This window comes from Aspergillus japonicus (genome assembly GCF_003184785.1).
Source record: "Aspergillus japonicus CBS 114.51 unplaced genomic scaffold BO86scaffold_71, whole genome shotgun sequence".
NCBI classification, from domain to species: Eukaryota; Fungi; Ascomycota; class Eurotiomycetes; order Eurotiales; family Aspergillaceae; genus Aspergillus; species Aspergillus japonicus.
Genome location: NW_020291708.1, coordinates 27,913 through 46,338, shown reverse-complemented (window position 1 = coordinate 46,338; position 18,426 = coordinate 27,913). Strand labels below are relative to the sequence as shown.

Here is an 18,426-nt window from a genome sequence, read left to right as displayed (position 1 = left end):
TTATCTCGCCTGGGGATTTAGGGTACGGTACTTGATTTGATAAAGAAAAGTCGATACTTAGGAATGAATCCATATGACTGACAAGGCTAGGAGCCGAGCCTTATCTTCGAGCGTAGGCTTTACTGGAATTGAACGGGTCCAGGAGTGTAGTGCTGTGCGGAAAGAATGGGCTCGGAAGGAACGTCTTCCTCGCGCAGGTATCACTCAACCTGGACTGCGCGCAATCGAGCGCTACTTCACATCATCTTCAGCTTCATCTTCTTCATCATCTCCCTTCATCGCCATCAGGCCAAATCAGAAGGGCTACGTAGCGGGGGCCGGGACGACCTTCACACCTACCCTGGAGAAGAAGTGCCATCCGTCACTGCACTGTACTCACTGTTACTCACTTACAAGACTCTTCACTAACTACCAAGCCATAACCCAAGCCAAACAGATCCAGATAGATGGCATGGCATGGCATGGCAGAGCCACATACCCACATTCACACCCACACTTACTAGCTTATAGATCAAAGCAGGAACTAACGTGATAGTCTCTCTAACGTGTATCCGTAGACCTCTCTAGCTCACTAAGCGTGGAGTTTGGCTTGGTCATGGTGATTAAGGTATGGGTATGGTGCTTATATGCAGATTGATTATTTCTCTGAGGATGAATCAGGGACTGAAAGTGACTGGAAGCAATCGCACGAGTAGTCGCAGTGGTTCTCGATGCTATGGGCAGAGGATGGCGACTCACTGCCCCACAGAAGTTAATGGCCATGGGTGCTACGACCATACAACTAAATCTCAACACGACCGATTTCCAGTCTTGGATCGAGCTAACACAAATGATGTCGTCATTGCGTATAACTTACTCCTGATGGAGATCAAGCGTCCCTCGATGCTACAAGCTAACCGACTACAATGCGCAAGTTCTACTAAATCGAATTTTGGACAAGCTGTCTTCGAAGGAGTGATGGTAGTCAAAATTCATGTATCTGAGTGGACAGAGATTCATCGAGACGGGCCAATGACAAACCGCTCGATGCTTCGAAATCAGTTTACATACATTACCCAGCTGCATGTCACCCTTGAGGGACAAACCGAGACAAGAAAAGGTTCGGAGCTGGTGGGGGAAGAATAGTAAAGTGGCAGAAGAAGCAGTATGCAGAAGGCTCAAAAGAGACATTCAACAAAACCAAATACGTGAACGACTTCTCGACCCTAGAGACGTGGCAGGGCGAGAAGTACCAAGGTGACCAAGCACAAAAGAATCGAACGCCTTATGGAAAGGATGAGAGGGAGAAAAAGAGAAGCATGAATCAAGAAGAGCCAGCATCCCCTTTGCTGCACACGGTGTGACCCAGCGATTGGCCGCTAGCAGATTTGGGGCTCCTGCTCGCCCAATCTGTGTGATGATGATTGTAGAAATGACGGCGAAGATCAAGGGGCTTCGCTGGGCATGGTGACGATAACAGGACGGAGGAATTTGCATATGTGCATGGTCCCGGAGGACAACAAATCGAAGTCTTCAAATATGGATATGGAAACGAAGCAAGCGGTTGGTAGGATATCGTGAGGTTTTTTCGAGTATCGTGCAGGGAGGCGACGGCAGGTGGGTTCGGTCATTTGAGGGTATCGGTTGATGACGACTGGTGGTATCAAATGGCCGCGTCATGTTCACCGGCAAGTCTCTTAATTCCATCTGGCGGAAGCCTCCTTCTCTTTAAGTCCACCCATGCGCTCGATATCCAAAGACTGGAACCGTTCGGCATCGCTCGTTTGATAGGGCGGCAACTCGTCGTTGCAGGGCTCCAAGCCGACACTGCCAGCCTCACTGATCCGCACCACCACCACGCGGCCGGACTTGCGCTTTCCGGACTCATCTTCCTCCTCCGGGAACGTAATGCGAATTTCGGGGACGGGGCTGGGCGGGGGACTCGAAGAATTCTCGATAAGGCTGCGTTTTTCGTCGTAAACAAGGACCGACTCCGTCTTAGCATTGGGCGAAGCGGACACTGTGAAGCGGCGGTGACTGGGCACGCATTGCCCGTTATGAACGGGGAGGTCGGAGTGATCACGGCTCACCCGTCTGCGACGCAGAAAGAGCAGAGCACCGATCAGAACAAGACCGAGCAGGACGAGCACGAGCAGGGAGATTAGAAGGTCGACCATGGCGGGGGACAGCCCATCACTGCTGTCATCGCGGGCAGCAAGCTTCGAAATGGTGTTCAACATTGTGATACGGGTTCAAGGAGTGTCTCCGGTTCGGGTTTGCGAAGAGATCCGGTCAAAAGTGGTAGACGAACGAGATGAAGTTCGTTACAAGTAGATTTCGAAAAATTGATGTCGTTCTACGACGGCCGTATTGTGACTGCGAAGGAACGGTGGTAGAATATAGGGCGATCACCTAGAATAGTCTCCTACAAGTGATCGTCTGACGAAAGAATGGCGACAAGGATCAGCTGAGACGCTGATCAAGGACTCAGGGTCGTTAGGACAAAAGAGAGAATGTATGGGGTCGGTTGGTCGAGGTTGGTGGTTAGGCGTGTGGTCGGTGAGATCTCGCTGGGAAGATCGAGATCGACCAGGCTGGGGCGGGGGGTTCAGATGAACGAACGAACGGACAGCAAGGTGAGCAGCTGAAAGAGTGAAGCTGACACCTGCTAAAGGTGGAAAGAGAACGTGACGGTGGTGTTGCAGGAAGATGAGGAAGGAGGAAGAATGAGGGGAGGGGTTGTTGGTATGGGGGGATTTTGGGGGGGGGGGGGGGGGGGGGGGGGGGGGGGGGGAAGTTTTTTTTTTTTTTTTTTTTTTTTTTTTTTTTTTTTTTGGAGAGTTGTCGCTGGGGGAATGAAGAATAGCAACAAGAACGGGGAAAGGAAGGAAACCAGAAAAGAGAGTGGGAGTGGGATTGGGGAAGAAAGGGTTTGAATGAAGAGAGCGAGAGCGAGAGCGAGAGTGAAAGAGAGCAGGGGAGTGAGAGTCTGTCAGCGTGAACTGGAACTGGGCTGGACGGCAGCAGGAACGAGGCGCAAGGGCGCTTAGGCACAGTCCAGACTTCCAGACTGTCGCTCGGTCGGGAAAAGCAAGGGCGACTATTGAGAGACTAGCCAAGTAAGTTTGCTGGTCAACTGGTAATTTCACTCTCTCCGCCTATCGGACCTCGAGTGTCCCTGAACCACTTCACGTTGGCCTTTTTTTAGCTCGCGCCCCCCCCCCCCTGAACCATCTATCTTCTTAGACTTGAACTTCTCAACTTCCAAGACTATCTATCAGGTAAGACCACCTCACCTCCCCAATTAACGAACAACTGAGAAAAGCAAACGAGAAGACCAAGTCACCACACCATTCATGAACAGCATCTTTGACTTTACATGCATATCCACAACACCGTGTTGCGAGTGAGTGAGACATTCTTCAAGACATGTCGGAAACTCCGGATACCGACTGGAGCAGGAAAATGCCCCGTACCTGAATGATCCACTCGCGCCCACCACAACAAAAACAAAGACTTTTTTTATTTTCAATTCTTACATCATGGGTCAAAGATTGATCTTTTTTTTTTCGAGTACTCCGTACACAATCGATTGTTGTCTCTGTCCGTGTGTACTGTCTAAACACGCTGCAGTGCTGGCCCCAACCGAGAAAGAAAGAAAAAAGCGCATGTGACATCAGAACCACCTGTCAGACTTGCAGTCTCCATCTGTCACTCTCACTGGTGAAACACAACGACTGTCTGGAAGGTCTGGAGAGCCCCCGTTGTAACCGTTGGCACCCAACCCGGCCCTGACAGCAGCCACATCCACCAGCATCCAGACACAAGTGAGTTGGTTGCGGGGAAAGGGGAAATATCTCGCGACTGGGGGTCGGATTTCCATGCCCTCGACATATGACAAGGTATATCTGTTCGCTGGGTTTTCGCATTCGACGTGATACTTCCAAAAATCAACAACACTACGGCTCTAAATCGGCATTGATATATATATATATATATATATATAGTAACCATATTCCCTAAGGGATCACCTAAATGAACTCTCCACACTGTCTGTGTTACCACACACCCATACCCACACCCACACAGACTACACCCGCACCGGTGGAAATTACAATGGGCAGTCGAAGATATATATAGGTAACATGGGTTGTCTCTCTTTTCACAACCTGCGGGACGGGACCCCTTTGCCGCAGAGACAAAATGGTGTATACCTACCTACACACCCCCTCCCTCCGAGGCAGAAAGTCCACGAGCGATGATCATGCGGGATGCTGTTTATCTCGCATTCCTACCATCATGCGTCATTAATTCCTGCTCACGCTGCTGCTCATACTACTGACTAAACCTCCGAGATATGCCGGGTTCGCCCAGTAACCATGTCCCCACATTCTCAATCGCGATCGGAAATGCGCGACGATCTTGATTGACCTTGCAGAATAGCAAAACATGCGCATCGGTTTCTTCAGTGTCGTGTTTTATACGGGGTTTGCAGTTGACTAAAATGCTCAGGGTTGAGAATAGGAAGAAGACCATACATGGGCTTCTGGATGGAAGAAACCTCGATTTACCACAAGTGCATTCGCTGCCACACGGGTGAAGTCTATTCAATCGTGTCAGGGGACAAGACAGCCTCTCCTCGACAGTAATAAGTACAACCGAAAAAAAAAGGCGACTCATAAGTCACAAATTGCATTCGACACAGACACACAGGCTGCCTTCTAACTACCGAATTTATATTTTCACAACGCCCAGAAAGCAAAGTAAGTTATGATTGCCATCATCAGAATCCCTCCCAATGGAACTCCCGCAAGGCTAGTCGTACCGCTTCTTCCCCATTCGTAATCCACACATTCTACACCCCCAGCGCCGTTCGCCGTGACCTATTGCTTGCGAGCCACGCTGCGCTGGCCCTGGACAACGGCCTTGGAGACCTCGTCCAGGCAGCCGGCGGCGGCAGCGAAGAAACCGAGGAAGGCCCGGCTGGGGCTCAAGACACGGCTGAGGTACTCGGGGTGGAACTGCACGCCGACAAACCAGGGGTGGTCCTGGATTTCGACAATCTCCATCCGCTCGCCCTTGGTGTCCTTGCCGATGAAGGTGAGACCGGCCTTCTCGATCTGCTCGATCATGGCCGGGTTGACCTCGTAGCGGTGGCGGTGGCGCTCCTCAATCTGCGAGACCGAGGGACCGTACATGCCCCGCAGGCGGGACCATTCGGTATTCTCCTGGAAGATACAGGGGTGCTTGCCAAGACGCATCGTGCCGCCAAGCTTGCCCTTGTCGACCTCGGGCATGTAGACGATGGCGTGGTTCTCGGCCGCCGGGTGCAGCTCCTCGCTACCAACGTCCTCGACGCCCACCACGTTGCGGCAGTACTCCAGCACCGCCAGCTGCATACCCAGACAGACGCCCAAGAAGGGCTTCTTGTTGGTCCGCGCCCACGTGATGGCCTTCATCATACCCTCCGTACCGCGGTTGCCGAAGCCACCGGGGACCAGAACACCGTCCGCGGTGCAGACGGAGTGCCACGCCTTGTGGTAGTCGGCGGGGGCGGTTCCGTCCTCCAGGTGCGACGAGTCCACCCAGATGATCTTGACCTTCTTGTGGCAGAACATGGCGGCGTGCTCGAGGGCCTTGGACACACTGATGTAGGCGTCGTGGAGAGAGGTGTACTTGCCAACCAGGGCAATGGTCACCGGATCGTGCAGGAAGTCCTGTCCCTGGGCGAGGTCGACCCAGTCCTTCCACATGCGGCTGCCGCGCTCGATTCGCTCGGGGGTGGGTTGGATGGGCGTGAGATCGAGCATCTGGGTGATTGTGTTGATGAGCTTCTGCTTCTCCAGCAGAAGGGGGACGTGATACGTCGTCGTCACGTTGTGCACAGCGATGACCTGGTGTTGCTCCACCGAGCACATGTTGGCGATCTTCTGGATCGTGCTCGCTTCGAGGGGCTGCTCGCAGCGACAGGCGATCAGGTCCGGGCTGAGACCGGCACTCCGCACATCGCTAATGGCTCTCTGTGTGGGTTTCGTCTTCTGCTCACCGCCGGGTCCGGGGGGAATGACCGGCACGTAGGAGACGTGGATCTGGACAAAGTTGCCCTTGCCAGCCTTGCGCTGCAGCTGGCTCAGCGCGTGGATGAAGGGAGCACTCTCAATGTCTCCGACGGTACCACCCAACTCGATGATGCAGACGTCCGGCTCGGCGCGGGACTCATCCACGGGGACCCGGGCGACGCGCTCGATCCATTCCTGGATGGCGTCGGTGATGTGGGGCACGACCTGGACGGTCTTGCCCAAGTAGTGGCCGATCCGCTCGCGGTTGATGACATCCTGGTACACCTTGCCCGTGGTGATGTTGTGGTCCCGAGTGAGCGACGTGAGCAGGTAGCGCTCGTAGTTGCCAAGGTCAAGGTCCATTTCACCGCCGTCATCAGTGACATAGACCTCACCGTGTCTGGGGGATGTCAATAAACGGGGTCAGCACCAGAAAGCCGGATCTCAAGATACTGACTCGGTAGGTGCCATAGTGCCCGCATCGATGTTGATGTAAGGGTCGATCTTGATGCTGGTAACCGTAAGACCCGTCGTTTTGAGGAGCAGACCGGTGCTGGAGGCAATAATGCCCTTGCCCACGCCGGAAATGACACCTGAATTGAGGAGGTTCCCGTTAGCAAATGGATTTGGACACAGAGGACTGAGGGGCAATGCGTTCCAACTTACCTCCAGAGACCAGAACGTACTTCATCTTTGCAGCGACCGACCGTAGAAATTTGTGGTGACGACAGACGTGAACGATGCCGCAAGAGGGGTGGAAGGACGAGGCAGAAAAAAAAGTTGAGTGACTCCGATCGGTGGAGCAGTCACGTGGCACCACTTATCTTATCAAAAAAACTTTCCGATAAAAGTAGATTCCCGGGTTGGCCACGACAGGCACACTCACTCACACTCAGGGATCAATACTGCTATCAATTGCGCGGGGAGGCCTTAATCTTGATTATATAGATCCGTCTCAAAGAAGAAATACCCGACTACCGCAACTCTTCTTACCAAGTATATCACCATGCATGCGAATTTGAGTCATGTCGAGTCACCAAGTTCCCTACCTTAGGTTCACCGAACACGCTTATCTAATCGAACTCTCATTCAACTACTAGTACGAGTAGAAGGCAGCACTGCCAATCCCATTGCAAAGCCAAGTCCTCAGCCTAACGGATGCCTGCTTGGTCTCATCGGGGATTCTCAGCCTTGCGCTGCCCCCTACAGCAGCTCGGCTGAGAACTTCTGCCCACCCTGGCGGCAATATATTTCCCAATAGCGTTGAGATTCCTCAGGCAAAAGCAGAGAAGCCTTGTCGACCGATGGGTTCTAGCTCAAGAAACAGTTCCGAGCACAGCAGGCAGAGGCCGTCGACATGGCGAAGGATCGACCGTGATACGATCGACTCAAACAGCGACATGTATGTGTATACTGACAGTGACCCCGAAATCGAAGGGATAAACAAGCCAAAGACTCTCCATGAAGCGGCTTACGAGGACAACTATGAAGCGGCGAAGGTGCTACTCCGCAAGGGAGCGGCGATCGACCTTCCGGACTTGAATGGAGATACCGCGCTCCACATCGCAGTTGTAAAGCATTCGGATTATTTTGTGCGATTCTTGATCGATCAGGGCGCAGATGTCAACCGCCTCGGCAGCGAGGGTATGACGCCGCTGCTGCTGGCCATCAGCCATCCAAATTACGGCATCGCAAAACGTCTTCTGGAGGCGGGAGCTGATGTCGATGTCGCGGATGACAAGGGAAGAACAGCGCTGCACCATGCCTGCATTCAGGACCGTGAAGGTATGGTCGACCTGCTCTTCCAGTTCGGACCTCAGGCGGATCCTCGGGATAATTCCGGCCGCACGCCGTTACATCTTGCACTGGCTCGCCATCAGTCCGAGATGCTGAATACGCTGCTTCATCACGGGGCCAATGTTAATGCCGTGGGCCCCGAGGGGAGGGCGCCGTTGCATTATGCTGCCAAAGCGGGGTGGGCTAGACCGATGCGTGCGCTGCTTCGGCCTGAGGTGGACGTTGACGCAAAAGATGCCGAGGGGAACACGGCACTCCATCTCGCCTGCCGCAATGGATTCAAGCAAGTGATGTGGCTATTGCTTGAACATGGCGCTAGTGTTCATGTCAATGACTCCGATGGGCTGACGGCTCTGCAACTAGCCTCTAGCACAGGACAGTCGGCGAGTATAGTGCGCCTATTGCGGCACTACGAGGCGAAGCTTGATACCAAGAAACCTTCAAAAGCGCGATCGCGTTCAGTCTCCCCTCCGGGCAGAGTGCGTGTCATGAGATCGACAAATAGCATCTTAGAGCCGAAGGAGGTCGAAGTAGAAAGCGTGTCTAGCCACGAGATGCCGCGACAGAGGAAGAAAGAGACGGGAAGCGAGCCGGGTCACGATGGATTGGACCCGACTGACGATATGGCGGTAGGTACTGAGATAGACGCTGCGAGGGAAATGCTGGGGCAGAATCACTGGGATGGCGTCCGTCGGGATAATGGCGACGGCTTTATCTTGGCCAAGTACGACGGTCATGATATCTACTGTGACGCCAAAATGGAGTCAATCCATTCATCATCTCACGAGGGCCAGGAGATGCATGCGATCCAGCTCAAACTCAACTTCATGAAGCCCCATTCCTTGAAACATCGTATCCGGTATGCAGAAGTCGACGTGGCCCTTCATGCAACCGACCAGAAAGCGTGGCCCAATATCCGCACCATCATGCCGCAGGCTGATCGGGTCGAAGTGTCGGAGCAGGAGATCACCACAGGACAAAAATTCACAGTTGGGGCGAACGGCAACGGCGGACCGTCCAGCGTCAACATCAGCATGGAAGGTTCCAAGGGCAGAAAGTCCACCTTCAAAGGGGTCCGGATAATCCACGGGGCAGTCAAAGACCGGATGCACGCCTCCTGGCGGTTATATGAGGAACCAGGAAGCAAGAGCGGACTACCAGAGATCGTCCGCCTTCTCCTGGTGGTCCAATGTGACGCCGAGTTTGAGCTGCGTGCATCGCTGTCCGCGAGGGCCAGCCATTTCTTCTCGTTCGGCATCCCACGCACGGTGACGGCCAAAAAGGGGGCCCCGTACTTGATCCCCCCACTGACGGAGATCATGACCCTCGAGCAAGCGATGAAGCTGAAACTGATACTAGGCGTTGCGGACCGGGCGGCTGGCATGGTCGAGGACGCGAGAAGGCTGGAACAGAGAGTCACCCGGTCGATCAAGGAGCATAGGAAGCGAGCTCTGATCATGGAAGCAGGCGCGAGTGAAAGCAACATCCGCGACTGGGCGGACATCGCGGATGCATCCAGCTACGGGGATTTCGCCCTCCTGTGCGAGAAACTGCTCCGGACGAGGGATGTCGAGAGCCCCGAGGTCAGACCACGGCCGAGGCGCTGGAGCCCTCCGCCTGTACCGATAGTAGAAAGATCGCGCTCGCATTGGAGGAGGCGTGAGAGTTTTGACTTTGATGGAGACGACCAAGGATACAAACAACGGATGCGCGCCAGGCTTGGGGTTGATGAGGCGGAAGAGGCGATGGCGCCTATACACCGCTCGAGCAATGTCCAGGGCTTCTCGGCGGTTGGTCCTGGATATAAGGTGTCGCGGCTAGCCTAGGGGGTTTTACTTTGAGTGGAGTGACTGTCATTGCTTCAATCATCATGTGCTGCAGCTGTATGATGTTGGAGGAGTCAGATTTGAACAACAATATCTAGGTAATTTCAATGATACCGGTCTTGATGGTATGTCCTCAAGCTAAAGAAAGTACCTGAAATGACGGCTGTGACCTTATAATATAAATACATGCTGCATGAGATGGACCTCAGAATGGCTGATACTAGATGGGCGATATCGTCCCACAGCCTTTAATACCTGTGATCCAGCTCCATCTGTCGCGTGCCTCATGCATAGCTCATTAGCAGCCACATGGACCGGGCAGAAGCGAAATCTGTTGATTAGTGTCTCACAGCCTCATACCACAATATATGCCGTGCCTATATCTACATGCAAAAACCGAGTTGGTATCTCCGACAGAAAGAGATAAACTCAATTGATGTATATGACTATCCCTTCGTCATCCACGATGATTCATAAGTCAAATGACATCATGTTCTGACAGTTCTCCTTCACCTCGACAACATGACGTCTCCTGAGCCCTTAGGCACGGAGGGCCTGCGAGGCGATGCTCTGCTCGCTGTGTCCAAGACGAGTCTGACCTTCTGGCAGAGACATCACAACATCCAAGCCCCTCTCCTCAAGTCTGTCGGATAGAGCGACATAGAGAATAAGTCACAATAGGCTGCAGCCGGAAGACAAACCCGTGCCGTCTTTCTATCACTACCGTGTTTCGACACTTCCTCCAAGTAGTCGGACCACGGTATAGGCTGTCAAGTCACAAGTGCGATGTTTCGGAATGAGCTCATATGTATGAGTCGACCGCGGAAGAAGTCGGATATCTGAACCACTCAGCACAACGAGTATATGACATAAAACTATCATCCGTGTGATGGGTATTCCCGAACCAGGTGATTGAACGAACTAATTCTTCGACACAAAGCAAAGACAATGACTGGACTCCCGAGTCATCGGAGAAGGGATCCTTCCACCGAGAGGGCAGTTGAGCACATATTTCGCAGGCTACGCCAGAGCATATACATTGCCCACGGCAAGTGAATTGATCATATGCCTCACGAGAAGTTGGGAACGCTGACGATAGCTTCGAAGTTTTCGTTTTCTTTCTGGACCCTGGGCTGTGGGAGTGGAGAGCCCGTGTGATAAGTCGTCAAGCCCCGACCTATGTTCTTCCCCCAGGCTTGCGAGAGTGTTGGTGTCCCCTCCCCCTCCCCCTCCCCCTCTGTCCCCGACGGCATGCGTGCCCATGGCATGGATCTACAATCTATGAGGCGTGTTACAGCCAGTGACGGTCCACTGTTGGCGAATTGCTGGGTTACATACGTAGGGGTGGGAGGAATGGGGTGGAAGTAATCGCCGCTCCTTTGGATTGAGTTTCCCGCTCAATTCTGAGTACAACCGCCCCCTCTCCCCATCTCTTTCAGTCACTTGCATTTAGTGGGGGGGGGGGGGGGGGGGGGGGTATTGTATCCAGTGTGGGCTTTGCTGATAAGGCGAGTTTGAAGCTGGGGGGGTGAGGGTGGGAGATTTGCAGGCACGCATGCAAGGTGAATCGGGGTTGTGCTGTGCTTTGAGGAGTGAGCGAGTTGTTTGTTTTTCGAACCTGAGGGAAGTCGTGTGTTGTATTTTTTTGATTAGCCTTGCCTCGTTAAGTAAATTTAAACCCCCGAAGTGAAATTAAAAGATTAAGGCTACGTACAGAGCTACACGACATACGGACATCCCACATGCTACCTAACGTGCCATGAACTACATCCGATACGTATCAGCAGCCATGACGGTGGAGAGGAACTACAGCCCGACCACAAAGCCCCAAGTAGGTTCCCTCCTCCCGTTGGTGAGGGTCTTTGGGTTTCTTTGGTTCCTCGGCCGTCAGAACGGCAGGGCGGATGAAACCTAAATCCAATGTTACTGTTTGGGATGCAAGGGGCGATTTCATGCGTGCCTCTGGATTCAATGGAGGAGGCATAGTGGGGAACAGTCAACCAGATAAGCTGATGTATGTCCGTATGTATGTATGCACGATTGGCAGTTACATGAGTCGCACCGGCTGGAGGAAAGCGTGGGGATAGATAGGAATAACGTGGGGGTGTGTTATTATTGTTATTGTTACTGTTATTGTTGTTGTTGTTGTTGTTGCTGCTGCTGTGGTTTCCTGACAGGAACGCTGACAAGCGCCTAGCAATCGAGTCGCGGGGCTAGTAGGTATGCATTAGGGAAGGGGGAGGGTGATTAGATTAAATAGCTACATTAGACGGTGGTCTTCTCCTCACTGCTGCGGATGTTGTTGGTTGGTCGAGGGATCAAGGCCAGCGAGCAGCATACAGGATAGCCTCTGCTACATGATGAGACGTGGTTGGGGGTTCCATGGTTATTGGAACGCCGTTGACCATTGCATCCACCTCCCACATGTAAATGAGGGGGAATCAGACCTTTCACAATATTTGAGTATTGAGGGTGCTTCTTGATAAAATAAATTGCCCCTCATTCATTACTCAAATTCGCCAGGAATCAACTGACTACTGATTAGTACTTGGTGGAAGTGGATGAATGGACGGATGGAGGGATGGTAAGTGTTGATCACAGGGATGGAACAATGGCCGAAGGAACGACTCGGCCCGGAATATCAAGGCATCATGAATTCATTGTCGAAGGGTCCAAAAGGTGGCCCGAGAATAATAAACTCTGATTTGAACAAGAAAAAATTCAAGCTAGTTTAGTGGATCCGATCGATCGGGCTGGAGCGCATCTTTAACCTTTATGTGGACTGCCAATCTTCCTTAGAATCAACTAACCCACCCCTCTCGTCAGTATCAGTATCAGTATCATACTCATGATCACTGTGTCCAAAATATCAACGAGGCAGACGGTGTATACACGTTTTAGAAACAAACATACAGATATACAGATAGCACTGCCGAGCTGAATGGCAGTCGAGTATCGGCCTGGCTAGCCTGTCCAGCTCAAGCCAAGATAAGGGACCAGAAATTCACGATCGGAGGTGTAGGCCAGGAACTGCTGTCTGATATACCGAATGACACCTTCTCCGCCGTTCGTCGTAAGCGCCCCTCAGCCCACGGGATCTCTCTCGCAGTCGATCGTGCTTCTATACCGGTCTGCCATCAGAAATGATACGGGAGGGGAACGGGGAAGGGGAAAGGGAAAGGGGGAAGAAGACAAATCCATTACGCAACAGTGGCCAGTAGCCGAAATGTCAACCACGTCAAGACAGACAATGATGGCGGGCGATGACGGATGGTTATGGGGGAGGGGGGAGGGGGTGAGTTCTGACGGTGGCGGTCAGCCTATTATGCTGCTGTCCTTGGTTAGACCTTCTCCCTTCAACTTGGTTTGTGCAACCCTCATTAACCCAATCCAGGGGAGGTTTCAGTATTCAGGGCTGGGTATATCCCTCAGGAACAACTGGGAGTCAGAAGGATAGCCAAGATTGATGGGGTGGAAGGAAGTCCGGGGTTTTTTATGGAGGTGGTGGGGAAGATCATTGTTGATGACAGTTAGAGTGTGAGTGAAGCATGAATACCTACTAGTAGGGCATCAGAGATACTCATAGCGATACGCCCAGACTCAGGGATTGAGGGGCCGGTCGCCTTAGATGGAAGCCTAAAAAAGAAGCGGCGGGAGCGAATTTGGGCGGCCCCAGAATCAGCGCCAGTTTAGAACCATTTGGAACAGGCCAGGACTGGAACTGGAACGAACCGTATCGGACGGAACAATTGTGGATGTGGATGTGGATGAGGTGTGGATGGATGGACAAGCGCCCAGAGGGAACGGGAAGGCGGAGGGAGGGCTGAAGAGGACCCGGTACCTGCGAGCTCAGTGCGCCACCCATACATTGCTCAAGTACTCAACTCTTCAAGTACACTACGTACACTACGAGGATCGACAAGATCGTCTGTTCTGGTATTGTCATTTTGTCAGTCTCCTGTAAGGCTATAACTATCCTGTAATTCTGACCAGCAGCGGCCACCAACTGGTCCCAAGGATACTTGTCGCAAGACACGCCAGCATCTTTTTTTTCCCAGCTTAACTTCAGTTGCTTGTCTGGCTTGTTCAGCCCAGCTATTCTCTGTACTGCTTGCTTATCTACGTATCATTCTCTCTATCCATCCATCCAACTCATCCTCCTCCATCCACTCATCAATCAATCAATTCCTCCTCTCCTCCCCATCCTGGCCGCCGCTGCAGACTGAGTAAGACCCTTCCTTTTGCTTTCTTTCCTCCCTTTTCGTTTCCATTTATCAATTCTTTCCTCTCTCTCTCTCTCTCTCTATTTCTCCCTCACTCTCCATCCCCTTACAAGTTGTCCTTTTTTTTTTTTTCTTCTTTTCTTGACGGGGTCGTCTTTGGTGCCTCTTTTGTGCTACCGACTTTCACTTGTCGCGGGTCAACCCAGTTCGTTTTTTTCAGGTTCGATTTTTTTTTATTATTAAAATAACCTTTTCTTTTCCCTACTCTGAAATCATTCCGACCTTCAACTCTCAACCAACTCTCTCACTTACTACGTGATTCTCTCATCTCTCTCCTTCTCTCACTCTCTTCTCGGTCACTGTTTTCCGCCCATCCTATTTTATTTCTATTATTATTTTTTTTTGTCTTTAACAAACTCTCCCCCTCCATATAAATCCCGACCGATTTCCCGCAGTTTCACCCTCTCAGCGAAAGTCTAAATAAAACGAGAGGTGCGATAAAATACTGATCTGCTTTGGGACCAGTTCGGGTGTCATGCTTGCTTTCGCCTTGTGTCACAACTGAATTACATTAATGCCGTGCTTCGTCTCTCGTCCACATTCCCATCGTTCGACACTCCACTAAATCACGCCGTCTTGCGCAACAAGCACATTCTCCTTCCATACCAACTGCAATCTCCTCCAACCCTTCGCCCCTCCCCACACCCCTTGCCGCTGCGAATCATCCAAGCTCCTAACGTTTGTCTGATTAAAACTGGACCCGTGTCGGCCATCCCTCTCTTCTCTGGAGAGCACATGAGGACGATCTGCGAACTTCGAGGTTTCTGGAGCATGCACGGAGCATAGTCACATCGCAATACCTTTGGGCGATTTTTGATCTACTGCTGCGTGCGGAGCATCGCGCTGGCATACGAAGAAGCTCCGGTCGCCTTGCGTTTCTTCTTCTTCGTCGGGCCTACCTCCTTCCTCTGTTAAGCATTTTTCGCCTGCCACGCTCTTCCTCCCTTCCGTACCCCATCCCTTCGAGACCCCTGTGTAATTCTTGCATTGCTTGACCGTGTCTATTCTGGACAAGAACATATTCCTATTCTTCCGTTGAACCTGTCTCCTCTTCCCTGTCCCCATCCCTTCTCTTCCTCGTCCCGCTTCTTCCTGCCTCTCTTGTGAGTTGATCCTCAGTTCTCACACAGTCTCATGAACGCGGAGCGATCATATGGCTAATTCTCGTGCAGTCCGCTATCTGTTACAGAGCTCGTGTCCTTCTTCATCCTACTCGGACGGTTATACCTATACGTATCGATCTCGACCGTGGCATTGACCGTACCCCTCGGAGGCTTCACATAAGCAGAAGCAGCAAACCAAGCGTCTTTGGGCGAAGATATATTCATACAGTCGGTTATACTGGATAGCGGAATTCTTATAGTGGAATGCCCACTATGACATCCAACAACGCGAACACAGGTCACAATGTAGGTGGAAAGTAAAATGTGGCGATTGGGACAGTGTGGCTAACAACATTCATAGGGACGGTCGAACAGAGGATCCAATATGAATTCAGCAAATGTGGTCAGTGACAGGTCACGAACCTCTCACGCAAGCATGGGGAAAGGCTTCGGAAGCAGCAACGGAAGCTGGAGCAATAATAATATTTGGGGACGAACGTTCGATGGTAAGTGATGGATGAATCCGCCGAGGAAGCCGTGCCGTACTGATTGTATGTACTTAGATCAACACAACGCGGATAATGCTTTTGAAGGCAAGGCTGGTTCAAGCTCCTTGTTGTCGACATCGACATCCGAGTCCGACGGTTGGAACACCAGGCCCAGCCTTCCATGGGGTACGATCAATACATCTAGCAGCGCACTGTCGAGGGGCCCGAATAGCGGCATGACGACGTCACCTGTTCAGACTCGGACCAATGATCGCAGCGCCGCCGCTCTATCTGAAGCAGCCGACGCATCCTCATATTTTGCCCTTCCAAAGTCAACAGTTAGCGGCTCTTCCGGCAGCGCGGGTCACCAGCCTTACTTGAATGGAAGAACTGAAGGCATATCTCCTTCCAGTGACGCTATCTCGCTCGCAAACTTCGGAGGGTTTCGCAGTAATGATGGTAGACGGCACGTCAACACCGCTACATTTACCAGTAGCCCTGTGGGCTCGAGCTTCCCAATGAAGCCTGGATTTCCCAACCTGGAGAGCAATAGAGCGGAGGAAGTACCCTCGTCAATGGCCATGCAAGGTATTCCTCAAGCTCTGCCTGATTTCATGCCCCAGCACGTCAGTCGCAACTCCTATGCGCATGTCTCGCACAACTCTGCGTCTTTTGCGCCGCCGAGACCGCCACACTCTTCCTACCCATCGTTCCACTCCGAGTCTCAGGGATATGAAGGCCGATCGGGATCAGTGGACATCAGTGCAGGATTAGGCAAGCTACAGCTCAATGAGAGTAGCATCGGTGCGCAGACTGCCGGTCGTCCGGGCTTCGTCTCTCATCAATCATACGACAATGCTGTCCAGCGACTTAACTATCAAAGCACCAGCGATGATATGAACTATCAGATTGCCACCAACTACGGGAATGAGAATGTGACTGCAGACTTGCCACTGGCTTATCAAACCGTCAGGTCCCGTGTCCCGGAGGGTCATACTTTGTCACCCGTCGAGTTCAACCGGATGGAGAGCCCATTCTACGGACACGACAATGGCGCCCATTACCGCAACTCATCCGCAAGCCAATTGTCCGAGAACCCGGCTGCAGTGTTGAACAGAATGCGCGCTGATCACGAGCTTGCTCAGCAATCCGCAAACTCGCTTCAGCGTGCGAACTTCAGTCCCGGCTACGAACTCAATATGAACGGGTATCCGGCAGTCCATCGAGTGAATGGCATGTCTGGGTTATACCACCCTGGCCCCCACCTTGGTGCAGCCGCTCTCCTTCAGAGGGGACAACGTGAGGACCTCTCTTCGCAGGTTGTCCGGAGCCCTGTCCTGGAAGATTTCAGGGCTAACAGTAAGGGGAACAAACGCTATGAACTGAAGGTGTGTATCCCTTGACCTTGCACGATGACATCCTTGCTGACCAGTTCTAGGATATATACGGTCATATCGTTGAATTCAGCGGTGATCAGCACGGGTCACGATTCATCCAGCAGAAACTCGAGACTGCAAACAGTGACGAGAAGGAGCAGGTTTTCCGGGAAATCCAGTCGAACAGCTTGCAGCTGATGACGGATGTTTTTGGAAATTACGTGGTGCAAAAGCTTTTCGAACACGGCAATCAGACCCAGAAGAAAATCCTCGCCAATCAAATGAAGGGGCATATCCTTTCTCTTTCTACCCAAATGTATGGGTGCCGTGTGGTGCAAAAGGTAAGCTTGCGGTGTCTGTTATTTGGTTAATTGTTGTTGCTAATGCATCCTTCTATAGGCCCTTGAACACATCTTGACTGATCAGCAAGCCTCCATGGTCAAAGAGCTTGAATCCAGTGTTCTCAAGTGTGTGCGAGATCAGAACGGCAACCATGTGATTCAAAAGGCCATTGAGCGAGTTCCGTCCGAATATGTGCAGTTCATCATCAATGCCTTCAAGGGTCAAGTGGAGAAATTGTCTGCTCACCCATACGGATGCCGTGTTATTCAGCGCATGCTGGAGCACTGTGAGCAAGCCGATCGCGAATCCATCTTGGCCGAATTGCACCCTTGCACAGCCAAACTCATTTCCGACCAATTTGGTAACTACGTGATTCAACATGTCATTGAAAATGGCGAGGAGAAGGATCGGTCGCGCATGATCAATGTTGTCATCGGCCAGCTGCTCACTTACTCGAAGCACAAGTTCGCCAGTAACGTTGTCGAAAAGAGCATCGAGTTTGGGGAAAAATCCCAACGTCGACAGATCATCGACACTTTGACCAGTGTCAACGATCGGGGTGATACTCCCCTCATCGGCTTGATGCGTGACCAGTACGGCAACTATGTCATCCGTAAGTTGGCACTCTTTAGCAAAGTCAACTGCAGCTGCTAACTCCCCACAGAGAAAATTCTTGGTCAACTACAAGATTCGCCCGAAGAAAAATACGCCCTTGTGATGCGCATCCAGCCGATGCTTGATCAGCTGAAGAAGTACAGTTACGGCAAGCAGATTGTCGCCATTGAGAAATTGATTGCTGGGATCAACCCTAGTGCCGAAGGGCCCCTTCCTCACACAGCTACCTCTACCACACCCCCGAACTCGCATAAATCCTCTCCCCAGCCGTCGAAGCGTGCAGTCAACGGAGTCGAAAACGGCCGGGTTCCCGTTGGAGCAGCACCTCCAACCCCCCCTCCGACTGATAGTCAAAGCGGCGCAGATACCTCTTCCGAGTTCAAGAATATCCCCAAGGCTACCGTGACCTCGCTGGCTGAATCCGAACTAGCCGAGGCGGACTCGAGCGCGTCCGTCGAAGTCCCTGGGGCGACATAGATTGCAACGGCCTTATATCTAACATTGCTTTCTCTGAAATATAGCTTTATTTTTCCGATGTTCTGAGTTCTTCAACGACAT

General features: G+C 52.1%; 5 protein-coding genes across 5 annotated transcripts; 2 read left to right on the top strand and 3 right to left on the bottom strand.

Moving 5' to 3' along the window:
- Positions 1-1,576: 1,576 nt before the first annotated feature.
- BO86DRAFT_215653 (uncharacterized protein) lies at positions 1,577-2,371 on the bottom strand. The gene has a single exon (XM_025666888.1). It carries the CDS (start codon positions 2,217-2,219, stop codon positions 1,677-1,679), a length of 543 nt encoding a protein of 180 aa, XP_025523453.1. The 5' UTR covers positions 2,220-2,371; the 3' UTR covers positions 1,577-1,676.
- A 1,783-nt stretch (positions 2,372-4,154) lies between these two features.
- Positions 4,155-4,761, bottom strand: BO86DRAFT_215619 (uncharacterized protein). Its single transcript, XM_025666886.1, has one exon. The coding sequence runs from the start codon at positions 4,657-4,659 to the stop codon at positions 4,315-4,317; it is 345 nt and encodes a 114-aa protein (XP_025523452.1). The 5' UTR covers positions 4,660-4,761; the 3' UTR covers positions 4,155-4,314.
- On the bottom strand, positions 4,761-6,972 carry BO86DRAFT_215624 (putative CTP synthase). The gene is made up of 3 exons (XM_025666887.1): positions 6,725-6,972; positions 6,496-6,631; positions 4,761-6,438 (listed from the first exon to the last, which is right to left on the bottom strand). The coding sequence occupies exons 2-3, from the start codon at positions 6,507-6,509 to the stop codon at positions 4,863-4,865; spliced, it is 1,590 nt and encodes a 529-aa protein (XP_025523451.1). The 5' UTR covers positions 6,510-6,631; positions 6,725-6,972; the 3' UTR covers positions 4,761-4,862.
- Positions 6,973-7,825: 853 nt separating this feature from the next.
- Positions 7,826-9,773, top strand: BO86DRAFT_370361 (ankyrin repeat domain-containing protein; the record flags this gene model as incomplete). Its single annotated transcript, XM_025670273.1, has 2 exons — positions 7,826-8,227; positions 8,351-9,773. The coding sequence occupies 2 exons, from the start codon at positions 7,826-7,828 to the stop codon at positions 9,659-9,661; spliced, it is 1,713 nt and encodes a 570-aa protein (XP_025523450.1). The 3' UTR covers positions 9,662-9,773.
- A 5,659-nt stretch (positions 9,774-15,432) lies between these two features.
- BO86DRAFT_322803 (mRNA-binding protein PUF3) lies at positions 15,433-18,345 on the top strand (the record flags this gene model as incomplete). The annotated part of the gene is made up of 5 exons (XM_025668406.1): positions 15,433-15,553; positions 15,611-16,923; positions 16,974-17,252; positions 17,311-17,866; positions 17,918-18,345. 5 exons carry the CDS (start codon positions 15,433-15,435, stop codon positions 18,343-18,345), a joined length of 2,697 nt encoding a protein of 898 aa, XP_025523449.1.
- Between the last annotated feature and the right edge of the window lie 81 nt (positions 18,346-18,426).